This window comes from Salvelinus sp. IW2-2015, unplaced genomic scaffold, assembly GCF_002910315.2.
Source record: "Salvelinus sp. IW2-2015 unplaced genomic scaffold, ASM291031v2 Un_scaffold1935, whole genome shotgun sequence".
Taxonomy (NCBI): domain Eukaryota; kingdom Metazoa; phylum Chordata; class Actinopteri; order Salmoniformes; family Salmonidae; genus Salvelinus; species Salvelinus sp. IW2-2015.
Genome location: NW_019943292.1, coordinates 4,138 through 16,718, shown reverse-complemented (window position 1 = coordinate 16,718; position 12,581 = coordinate 4,138). Strand labels below are relative to the sequence as shown.

General features: G+C 43.9%; 1 protein-coding gene across 1 annotated transcript in view; it reads left to right on the top strand.

Annotated features, from left to right (window-relative positions):
* asmt2 (acetylserotonin O-methyltransferase 2) overlaps nucleotides 1-10,473 on the top strand; it is a 49,974-nt gene extending 39,501 nt beyond the window's left edge. The window contains 5 exon segments of the mRNA XM_070439812.1: nucleotides 1-114; nucleotides 187-211; nucleotides 214-281; nucleotides 283-322; nucleotides 9,739-10,473. The exon segment at nucleotides 1-114 is cut by the window's left edge and continues 10 nt beyond it. Coding sequence (XP_070295913.1) covers nucleotides 1-114; nucleotides 187-211; nucleotides 214-281; nucleotides 283-322; nucleotides 9,739-9,950 — 459 coding nt within the window. The 3' untranslated portion in view covers nucleotides 9,951-10,473.
* The last annotated feature ends 2,108 nt before the right edge of the window (nucleotides 10,474-12,581 follow it).

Below are 12,581 nucleotides of genomic sequence, written 5' to 3'. Positions count from 1 at the left end.
GCTCTGGCCAGGAAGCTGTCCAAGGCCTACCCCTCCTCCTCTGTCACTGTGCTGGACCTTCCTACAGTCATCCAGACAGCCAGACAGCACTTCTCTGAACAGGACGACACCATCGTGTTTTCAGAGGGTGAGCATCGTTAACCATCCTAACCTCAACACCTCAGATGATCAGTCTGTATAAATGAGTGTTGTTTTGTAGGAGACTTCTTTGATGCGACATCCCTCCAGCTGATCTGTATATCTTGGCCAGAATCCTCCATGACTGGAAGGAAGAGAAAATGTGTTCAGCTGCTGAAAAAGATCCATGCATGTTGTCAACCAGGTGAGTGTTTTATGTTGTCAACCAGGTGAGTGTTTCTAAATGTCAACCAGGTGAGTGTTTTATGTTGTCAACCAGGTGAGTGTTTTACTGCATAATGTCAACCAGGTGAGTGTTTTATGTTGTCAACCAGGTGAGTGTTTTATGTTGTCAACCAGGTGAGTGTTTTATGTTGTCAACCAGGTGAGGGTTTCATAATGTCAACCAGGTGAGTTCCATGTTCAAATCAAATTCAGATCAAATTGTATTGGTCACATACACATGGTTAGCACATTTTAATGTGAGTGTAGCGAAATGCTTGTGCTTCTGGTTCCGACAGCGCAGTAATATCTAACAACAATTCCCCAACAACTACATAATACACACAAATCTAAAAGGTGGGAATGAGTATATGTACATATAAATATATGGATGAGCGATGGCCGAGAGAAATAGGCAAGGTGCAACTTGATGGTATAAAATACAGTATATACATATGAAATGAGTAATGTAAGATATGTAAACATTATTAAAGTGGTATTATTTAAAGTGACTAGTGATCCATTTGTTACCGGGATCGATTTGACAACAGCCAGTGAAAGTGCAGGGCGCCAAATTCAAACAACAGAAATCTCATAATTAAAATTCCTTAAACATACAAGTATTTCACACCATTTTAAAGATAACCTTGTTGTTAATCCCACCACAGTGTCCGATTTCAAAAAGTCTTTACGACGAAAGCACACCAAACGATTATGTTAGGTCAGTACCTAGTCACAGAAAAACTCTGCCATTTTTCCAGCCAAAGAGAGGAGTCACAAAAAGCAGAAATAGAGATACAATTAATCACTAACCTTTGATGATCTTCATCAGAAGACACTCATAGGACTTCATGTTACACAATACATGTATGTATTGTTCGATAAAGTGCATATTTACATCCAAAAATCTCAGTTTACATTGGCGCGTTACGTTCAGTATTGTTTTGCTTCCAAAACATCCGGTGATTTACAGAAATAGTCATCATAAACTTTTATATAAGATAAAGTGTTATGCACAGAATTAGAGATATACTTCTCCTTAACTTCTCTAGGGTATGTGGGACGGTAGCGTCCCACCTCGTCAACAGCCAGTGAAACTGCAGGGCGCCAAATTCAAAACAACAGAAATCCCATAATTTAAATTCCTCAAACATACAAGTATTTTACACCATTTTAAAGATACACTTGTTGTAAATCCAGCCAAAGTGTACGATTTCAAAAAGGTTTTACGACGAAAGCAAACCAAACGATTATGTTAGGTATGAGCCAAGTCACAGAAAAAGACAGCCATTTTTCCAGCCAAAGAAAGGAATAACAAAAAGCAGAAAGAGATAAAATGAATCACTAACATATTTATATCCAAAAATCTGAGTTTAGGCGGGACGCTACTGTGTCACTTGGCAAAAAGCCTGAGAAAATGCAGAGCGCCAAATTCAAATGAATTACTATAAAAATCGAACTTTCATTAAATCACACATGAAAGATACCAAATTAAAGCTACATGTTGTGAATGTTGTGAATCCAGCCAACATGTCAGAATTCAAATAGGCTTTTCGGCGAAAGCAAACAATGCTATTATCTGAGGATAGCAACAGATTAAACAAAGAGCGAGAAGCATATTTCAACCCTGCAGGCGCGACACAAAACGCAGAAATAAAAATATAATTCATGCCTTACCTTTGACGAGCTTCTGTTGTTGGCACTCCAATATGTCCCATAAACATCACAAATGGTCCTTTTGTTCGATTAATTCCGTCGATATATATCCAAAATGTCAATTTATTTGGCGTGTTTGATCCAGAAAAACACCGGTTCCAACTTGTGCAACGTGACTACAAAATATCTCAAAAGTTACCTGTAAACTTTGTCAAAACATTTCAAACTACTTTTGTAATACAACTTTAGGTATTTTTTTACGTAAATAATCGCTAAAATTGAAGACGGGATGATCTGTTTTCAATACAGGATTAAAACAAACTGTAGATAGCTTTCTGGTCATGCGCCTCTATCTAACAGGACACTTCAAGTGACCCTCGTTCTGGATGGCCGTACTTCAAATCAAATCAAATCAAATTTTATTAGTCACATACACATGGTTAGCAGATGTTAATGCGAGTGTAGCGAAATGCTTGTGCTTCTAGTTCCGACAATGCAGTAATAACAACAAGTAATCTAACCTAACAATTCCACAACTACTACCTTATACACACAAGTGTAAAGGGATAAAGAATATGTACATAAAGATATATGACAGACAGATTGATGATCAAACGCATGGGCAAATGCAGTAGATGGTATAGAGTACTATATACATATGAGATGATACTGAGGTATGTAAACATAAAGTGCATAGTTTAAAGTGGCTAGTGCGTACATGTATTACATAAAAGATGCAAGATGCAGTAGATTATATAGGTACAGTATTATACATATACATATTGAGATGGGTAATGTAGGGATGTAAAGCATTATATTAATTGCTTGTTAAATGGCTAGGTACATTTTTACATAATTCCATCAATTCCATTTTTAAGTGCTGGATTGAGTCAGTATGTGCAGCGGCCGCTAAATGTTAGTGTGGCTGTTTAACAGTTGATGGCCTTGAGATAGAAGCTGGTTTTTCAGTCTACTCGTCCCTGCTTTGATGCACCTGTACTGACCTCGCCTTCTGGATATAGCGGGGTGAACAGCATGGCTTAGGTGTTGTTTGTCCTGATGATCTTTATGGCCTTCCTGTGACATCGGGTGTTGTAGGTGTCTGGAGGGCAGGTAGTTTGCCCCCGGTGATGCGTTCTGCAGACCTCACTACCTTCTGGAGAGCCTTACGATTGTGGCGAGCAGTTGCCCGTACCAGGCAGGTGATTACAGCCCGACAGGATGCTCTCGATGTTGCATCTGTAGAAGTTTGTGAGTGCTTTGGTGACAAGCCGAATTTCTTCAGCCTCCTGAGGTTGAAGAGGCGCTGCTGCCCTCTTCACAACGCTGTCTGTGTGGTGACCAATCAGTTTGTCCCGTGAGGTACACCGAGATTAAACTTTCCACCTTCTCCACTACTGACCCGTCGATGGTAGGGTGCTCCCTCTGCTGTTCCCATGAAGTCCACAATCATCTCCTTTGTTTTGTGTTGCGTATGAGTTGGGTTATTTTCCTGACACCACACTCCGAGGGCCCTCACCTCCTCCCTGTAGGCCGTGCTCGTCGTTGTTTAATCAAGCCTACCACTGTATGTCATCCGCAAAACTTGATGATGAGTTGAGGCGTGCATGGCCACGCAGTCGTGGTATGACAAATCAGGGAGTACAGGAGAGGGCTCAGAACGCACCCTTTTGGGGCCCAGTGTGAGGATCAGCGGGTGGAGTTGTTACCTACCCTCACCACCTGGGGGCGGCCCCGTCAGAATCACCATTGCACAGGGCCGAGTTGATCGGCTGGGTCGAGACCAGGTCTCGCTATACAGTGAGGTACATATGCGTGTTAATCTGAGCTTAATCGATGACACCAGCATTCTCCATAGGTATTCCTCTTGTCCAGATGGGTTAGGGCAGTGTGCATTGTGTCTGCGATTGCGTCGTCTGTGGACCTATTGGTCCGGTAAGCAAATTGGAGTGGGTCTAGGGTGTCGGTAGGTGGAGGTGATATGGTCCTTGACTAGTTCTCAAAGCACTTCATGATGACGGAAGTGAGTGCTACGGGCAGTCGTTTAGCCAGTTACCTTAGCTTTCCTTGAACAGGAACAATGGTGGCCCCATTGCAGCATGTGGAACAGCAGACTGGGTAAGGATTGTTGAATATGTCCGTAAACACACCAGCCAGCTGGTCTGCGCATTGCTCTGAGACGCGGGGAATGCCGTCTGCCCTGCAGCCTTGCGAGGGTTAACACGTTTAAATGTTTTACTCACCTCGGCTGCAGTGAAGGAGAGCCCCCAGTTTTGGTAGCGCCGTGTCAGTGGCACTGTATTGTCCTCAAACGGGCAAAAAATATTTAGCCTGTCTGGAGCAAGACATCCTGGTCCGCGACGGGCTGGTTTTCTTTTTGTAATCCGTGATAGACTGTAGACCCTGCCACATACCTCTTTGTGTCTGAGCTGTTGAATTGCGACTCTATTTGTCTCTGATACTGGGACTTAGCCTGTTTGATAGCCTTCGGAGAGAATAGCTACACTGTTTGTATTCGTCATGTTCCGGTCACCTTGCCCTGCGTTAAAAAGCAGTGGTTCGCGCTTTCAGTTTTCACGCAGAATGCTGCCTCAATCCACCGTTTCTGGTTTGGGAATGTTTAAATCGTTGCGGTGGTACGACATCGTCAATGCACTTCCTAATGAACTCGCTCACCGAATCAGCATATTCTTCCCATGGTTGTTGTGACGCAATGCGGAACATATCCCAATCCACGTTGATCGAAGCAGTCTTGAAGCGTGGAATCAGATTGGTCGGACCAGCGTTGAACAGACCTGACGCCGCCGAGCTTGTTGTTTTAGTTTCTGTTTGTAGGCTGGAATCAACAAAATGGAGTCGTGTCAGCTTTTCCGAAAGGAGGGCGGGGAGGGCCTATTTGCGTCGCGGAAGTTAGTATAACAATGATCCAGGTTTACCAGCCCTGGTAGCACAATCGATATGCTGATAGAATTTAGGGAGTTTGTTTTTAGATTAGCCTGTTAAATCCCCAGCTACGATGAATGCAGCCTCAGGGTGTTGTGTTTCCAGTTTACAAAAGTCAGATAAATTCGTTCAGGGCCATCGATGTTCTGCTTGGGGGGAATATATACGGCTGTGATTATGATCGAGGAGAATCCCTTGGTAGATAATGCGGTCGACATTGATTGTGAGAGTCTAGATCAGGTGAACAGAATGACTTGAGTTCCTGTGTGTTGTTATGATGATCACACCACGTCTCGTTAATCATAAGGCATACCCCCCCGCCCCTCTTCTACCCAAAGATGTATGTTCTGTCGGCGCGATGCGTGAAGAAACCAGCTGGCTGCACCGACTCCGTTAGCGTCTCTTGAGTTAGCCATGTTTCCGTGAAGCAGAGCACGTTGCAATCCCTGATGTCTCTCTGGAATGTTACCCGTGCTCGGATTTCATCAACCTTATTGTCAAGAGACTGGACATTGGCGAGTAGTATGCTAGGGAGTGGAGCGCGATGTGCCCGTCTCCGAAGCCTGACCAAGAGACCGCTACGTTTGCCCCTTTTACGGCGTCGCATAGCGTCCCGGCTGGGATCAGATCCATTGTATTGGGTGGAAGGCAAAACACTGGATCCGTTTCGGGAAAGTCATATTCCTGGTTATAACGATGGTGAGTTGACGTTAATCGTATATTCAGTAGTTCCTCCCGACTGTATGTAATGAAACCTAAGATTACCTGGGGTACCGATGTAAGAAATAACACATAAAAAAAACAAAATACTGCATATTTTCCAAGGAACGCGAAGCGAGGCGGCCATCTCGGTCGGCGCCATCTTTTATAAGATCACTTTTATACTTCTTCATTACACAAAGGAAAAAACCTCAACCAATTTCTAAAGACTGTTGACATCCAGTGGAAGCGGTAGGAACTGCAAGAAGGTCCCTTACCATTTTGCAAATTCTTAATTGCGAACATTATCTCTTCCTCGGTAATAGGGGCATTAAGGAGAGACCTCTGTTCTTCGGAGATAGTAGGGAGCTCAATTTTAGATAAGAAGTTCTCCATTAATTTGGGTGCATCATTTGTCAGTTCTGAGGCATAAAGATTTGTATAACATTTCTTAAATGAGTCATTTATCAATTTATTTTCATATAAATGATTGCCATCAGAATCAAATAATAGTAGCAATTGACTGTGAGTCAGCTCTCTTTTTAGCTAGGTACGCCAAATACTTTCCTGGTTTATCTCCATGTTCATAAAGCTTTTGCCTGACAAACCTAATTTTCTTTTCAGCATCCTGTGTTAGGAGAGAGTCCAACGTTGATCTAAGGACTGATATTTCCTGTAATAGGGCAGGAGTGGGAGTTTTAATGTAGTCTTTCTCTTTAGTTCCTAATTCACCCTCTAACATCTTTTGCTTTTCACGCTTTTTCTGCCTCTTCGTGGCTGTGTATGACATAATCAGACACCTGGCATACACTTTACAGGTTTCCCAAAGGAGCGAGGGGTTATCTGTTGATTGAGAGTTGATAGAAAAAAATGCTTTAAACTCTGTAATAAAATATGATGTGAATGTATGGTCTTTAAGGATGGTTGTATTCAACCAATGTCTTGCCAGATTGGACGCCCCATTGAGTTTTATGTCCAGGATCACCTCCGCATGATCAGATATGACTATGCTTCCTATCCTAGTGGATAAAACAGACTGCAAAGACGTCCTGGGCATAAAAAAGTAATCTATTCTAGTCTGACATCCATGAGGTGCAGAGAAAAAAGTGAACTCTCTTTTGGAGGGATGAAAGGTTCTCCAGACATCAACATACCCCAGATCATCACAAATAGCTTTAGGGGACCTAGCTCGAGGAGAGAGGGAAGCTATACCGCTGGGAAACTTATCAATAAGGGGGTTCAACAAACAATTGAAATCTCCTCCAACCACTGCAGTGTCTGAGTTTAATTCTGAAAAGTCTAGAAATACCTTAGTGAGGAAATCAGGGGGGTGGGCAGGGGGGGGAAGTAAATATTTATTATGGAAATGTTCTGCCCTTGTAAAGTACCATTAATTATAACAAAACAACCAAATGTATCTTTCACACAATTCAACACCTTAAGTGGTAGGTTCTTTTACACAATATTTGCTACACCTCTACTTCTGGATGTAAATGATGAGAAAAACACTTGACCAAACCCCTCTTGTTGCAATTTCAGATGCTTCTCATCATCCAAATTATTTTCTTGCAACAGAGTAATATCAATATTTTCTTTTTTTTTTAAAGACAGTACCTTCTTCCTTTTAATGGGGTTATGGATCCAGATTATATATATACAAAATATATACAGTGGGGAGAACAAGTATTTGATACACTGACAATTTTGCAGGTTTTCCTACTTACAAAGCATGTAGAGGTCTGTAATTTTTATCATAGGTACACTTCAATTGTGAGAGAAGGAATCTAAAACAAAAATCCAGAAAATCACATTGTATGATTTTTAAGTAATTAATTTGCATTTTATTGCATGACATAAGTATTTGATACATCAGAAAAGCAGAACTGAATATTTGGTACAGAAACCTTAGTTTGCAATTACAGAGATCATACGTTTCCTGTAGTTCTTGACCAGGTTTGCACACACTGCAGCAGGGATTTTGGCCCACTGCCTCCATACAGACCTTCTCCAGATCCTTCAGGTTTCGGGGCTGTCGCTGGGCATACGGACTTTCGGCTCCCTCAAAGATTTTCTATTGGGTTCAGGTCTGGAGACTGGCTAGGCCACTCCAGGACCTTGAGATGCTTCTTACGGAGCCACTCCTTAGTTGCCATGGCTGTGTGCTTTTCGGGTCGTTGTCATGCTGGAAGACCCAGCCACGACCCATCTTCAATTGCTCTTACTGAGGGAAGGAGGGTTGTTGGCCAAGATCTCGCGATACATGGCCCCATCCATCCTCCCCTCAATACGGTGCAGTCGTCCTGTCCCCTTTGCAGAAAAGCATCCCCAAAGAATGATGTTTCCACCTCCATGCTTCACGGTTGGGATGGTGTTCTTGGGGTTTTACTCATACTTCTTCTTCCTCCAAACACGGTGAGTGGAGTTAGACCAAAAAGCTCTATTTTTGTCTCATCAGACCACATGACCTTCTCCCATTCCTCCTCTGGATCATCCAGATGGTCATTGGCAAACTTCAGACAGGCTGGACATGCAATGGCTTGAGCAGGGGGACCTTGCGTGCGCTGCAGGATTTTAATCCATGACGGCGTAGTGTGTACTAATGGTTTTCTTTGAGACTGTGGTCCCAGCTCTCTTCAGGTCATTGACCAGGTCCTGCCGTGTAGTTCTGGGCTGATCCCTCACATTCCTCATGATCATTGATGCCCCACGAGGTGAGATCTTGCATGGAGCCCAGACCGAGGGTGATTGACCGTCATCTTGAACTTCTTCCATTTTCTAATAATTGTGCCAACAGTTGTTGCCTTCTCCCCAAGCTGCTTGGCTATTGTCCTGTAGCCCATCCCAGCTTGTACAGGTCTACAATTTATCCCTGATGTCCTTACACAGCTCTCTGGTCTTGGCCATTGTGGAGAGGTTGGAGTCTGTTTGATTGAGTGTGTGGACAGGTGTCTTTTATACAGGTAACGAGTTCAAACAGGTGCAGTTAATACAGGTAATGAGTGGAGAACAGGAGGGCTTCTTAAAGAAAACTAACAGGTCTGTGAGAGCCGGAATTCTTACTGGTTGGTAGGTGATCAAATACTTATGTCATGCAATAAAATGCAAATTCATTACTTTAAAATCATACAATGTGATTTCTGGATTTTTGTTTTAGATTCCGTCTCTCACAGTTGAAGTGTACCTATGATAAAAATGACAGCCTCTACATGCTTTGTAATAGGAAAACCTGCAAAATCGGCAGTGTATCAAATACTTGTTTTCCCCACTGTATATATTTATATATAAATAAATGGTGGGACACACAATTATAATAATGTAGTAGTGCATGGGAATTACCTACTTAACATCACAACTACAACAACAATATTAATCAGAACAACAATACATTAAAGCAATGGTAGTAGACCAGTGTCAACATGACTGAGAAGACACATGACCTGGTATGAAAGACAAAACAAAACGGGAAATATTATCAACATTACTTTGCACTTTTCACTGGCTGTCCCTCAGGTTGTGGGAGGAAGACACATATTTGGCTGACAAACTGCACATTTTGGCTTTTCACCCAATAAATATTAGATTTTTTTCTTCATCTTTTATAGTTTCAAATTCTTTGTATTGAATTATAATTTTGGGAAAGAAATATTCTCTTAGGTCTGAGTATTTGTCACAGTGTAATAGGAAATTCAGCTCTGTCTCTACCTCTCCCCTGGAGCAGAGTGAGCACAGCCTGTCCTCTCTGGGCAGCCAGGTTTGTCTGTGACGACCGGTCTCTATAGCCAGACTGTGCTCACTGAGTCTGTACCTAGTCAATGTTTTCCATCAGTCACAGTGGTCAGATAGTCTGCCACCATGTACTGTCTGTTTAGAGCCAAATAGCATTGAAGTTTACTTTGATTTTTTGTGGTGTCTTTCCAATAGGTGATATATTTTTATTTTGGTTTTGTGATGATTTGGTTGGGCCAGATTTTCTGAGGGCTGTCCTGAGGCCCTATGGGGTTGGTTTGGGTTGATGAACTGAGCCTCAGAACCAGCTGGCTGAGGGGACTCTTCTCTTGTTTCATCTCTTGACATTGTAGAGCTCTCTCTCTCTCTCTATAGGTGGTGGGGTTCTGTTGGTGGAGGCTCTACTGTTTGAGAACCGTCGAGGTCCAGTGATGGCTCAGATCTTCTCCCTCAACATGTTGGTCCAGACGGAGGGGAAGGAGCATCCTCCCTCTCAGTACTCTAACATGCTCTCCTTCGCTGGCTTCCACAACGTCCAGGTCTGTCGGACAGGGAAGTCCTACGATGCCATCCTGGCCATCAAATGAAGGCTTTTAAACCATGACATCTCTATGGTTCAGACTGGATATCTTAGGGAGTATCTATCTTGTGTGAAGCCTCCATGTTAGCAGTCTGTCTGCATGAACCTCACCCTTCAGATGCAGCGGACCCGATAGTCTCCTGGTGACTCTGTTATTGGCTAGCTAAGATGACATCACAGTGTTTTTGGCTTGCTAAGATGACATCACAGTGTTTTTGGCTTGCTAAGATGACATCACAGTGTTATTGGCTTGCTAAGATGACATCACAGTGTTATTGGCTTGCTAAGATGACATCACAGTGTTATTGTTTTTACTCTTTTTTTCAGGGTCATGTCTTCTCCCTCAAATGCAAATATTTTGTTTTTCCGTGCATATAGTCTGTATATTATCTGAGATGTTATGGCATAGTGATGTTATTCTGACTTCAAAGACGAGTAAAAATGTGGGCATAACTGTAAACTTACATTTTAAACTTGGTAATGTTATACCTGTTAGTAATTTCCAATTAAAGGAGTTTCCTCAGCAACAACCCATCGTACAGTTATGTTTCTACAGGATACAGTGAGTACACTGGTACCAGAGGTCTGGTCCACACACTAGACACAGACGTCAGTTATGTTTCTACAGGATACAGTGAGTACACTGGTACCAGAGGTCTGGTCCACACACTAGACAACAGACGTCAGTTCAATGTCTATTCCACGTTGGTTCAACGTCATGTTGTTGAAACAACGTTGATTCAACCAGGGTGTGGCCTGTGGGCCGTCTCTGCTGTTACTATCTTAACAGCTCTCCTGCTCTATCTAGTGTCACATCTGTGCATCGATTCCTGAAGAACAATTATTTAAGTAAGTTGCTGTTGAATGTCCAGGGAAAAGAGAAGGCATTTTTGCAAGTTAGACGGATATTTTTTGGGGCCCATTTCTAACCCCTTTTTCTTGTGTTGGCACAAAACTGCCTCCATACTTCCATTGATTTTTTTAACCAGTGACACTTGTGGGGGTCGTAGTGAGAGTCTCGTGTTCATGAGAGTAGTTTGTTGGCCAAACCATTCGGACGCTACAGCCATATTCTGTGAGAAGACCGATTTTCGTGATGTCTCATGCTCTGACCAACACAGCTGTAGCTCGGCCGCCTTCCACAGCAGATGTGGAAGGCTGCTATAGACGGATGCGGTGGATTGAGACACAGCCTATGCAAAAAAAACATCTCTCTAGCTTAAAACTGACAGATTTTTAGCTAATTTTTTCATTCTGTTAATTAGATTGATGCACCAGGGCGTCATAGACCCTAGGGGGGTTTAAAGGTCATGTTGCAAGTACAATTTGCCAATAAAATTAGAATATACACCACAAAAAATTTAAAAGTTCATTTTCCCCCCAGGTTGCTTGAGAAAAATGTGTGAAGCATGTGCCTAGTAAGCAACACCCCCTCAAGTGTGTGATTCAGCCTGTGATTCAGCCTGTGACGTTCGTTCAGGTGAAGACTCTGGAGCTGACGAGGACAACATCCCGGGATGCAGCCTGTGACGTTCGTTCAGGTGAAGACTGGAGCTGACGAGGGACAACATCCCTGTGACTCAGCCTGTGACGTTCGTTCAGGTGGAGACTCGAGCTGACGAGGGACAACATCCCTGGGATGCAGCCTGTGACGTTTGTTCAGGTGGAAACTCGAGCTGACGAGGGACAACATCCCTGTGATTCAGCCTGTGACGTTCGTTCAGGTGAAGACTGGAGCTGACGAGGGACAACATCCCTGTGATTCAGCCTGTGACGTTTGTTCAGGTGGAGACTCGAGCTGACGAGGGACAACATCCCTGTGATTCAGCCTGTGACGTTCGTTCAGGTGAATACTCTGGAGCTGACGAGGGAAACATCCCTGTGATTCCGCCTGTGACGTTCGTTCAGGTGAGAGACTGGAGCTGAGGCGAGACAACATCCCTGGGATGGCCTGTGACGTTCATTCAGGGTGGAGACTCTGGAGGCGACGGAGAGGCTTGTGGGATGCATGGGTTTATTGAGTAAGTAGATAGACAGTAAGTATAAAATGACATAATGTAATGTAAAGAGATGACTATTGGGTAAAGTGAGATGAGGGTGTTGGTGTGGTGTTGGAGCGGTGTGAAGGTGATAGAGAGAGGGTAGAGAGGTGATGCGATGCAGAGCCGCGCGAGGGTCGGCTACGTGGGCTGACCTGGGTCCGCAGACGGCGCTGTGTGGTTCAGCGTCTGCTAGAGACAGCGGGGGGAGGCGTGTAGAGGTAATGGGAGTGGTGGTGAGTGGAGGTTGGCTATGAAAAGGCAACTGAAATTTGTCGCTGAGTGGGCGTGACCGTGGTGTGCGAGACGCGGCGTGCGCGCAGCGAACGCGAGGCGTTGTAGATATAGTTGTACCCTGGGGCTTCATGCTTGATGAACGAGTGTGTGAATGCTTGGCCGATTTCTGGTTAGTGATGGTGACCGCCGGCGAGGAGAGAGAGTGCGGCGCCCTCATCAGCCTGGTTCCTACTCTAGGTATCGTCCTAGGTTTGGGCCCTTTTATCGTAGGGAGAGGTTTCGCGAGCCATTCCAGATCTGAGAGCGCAGACCCCGAGTCCAGCAAAACCACAGCCGACGGTTTGATCTCTCTCGGGACACGG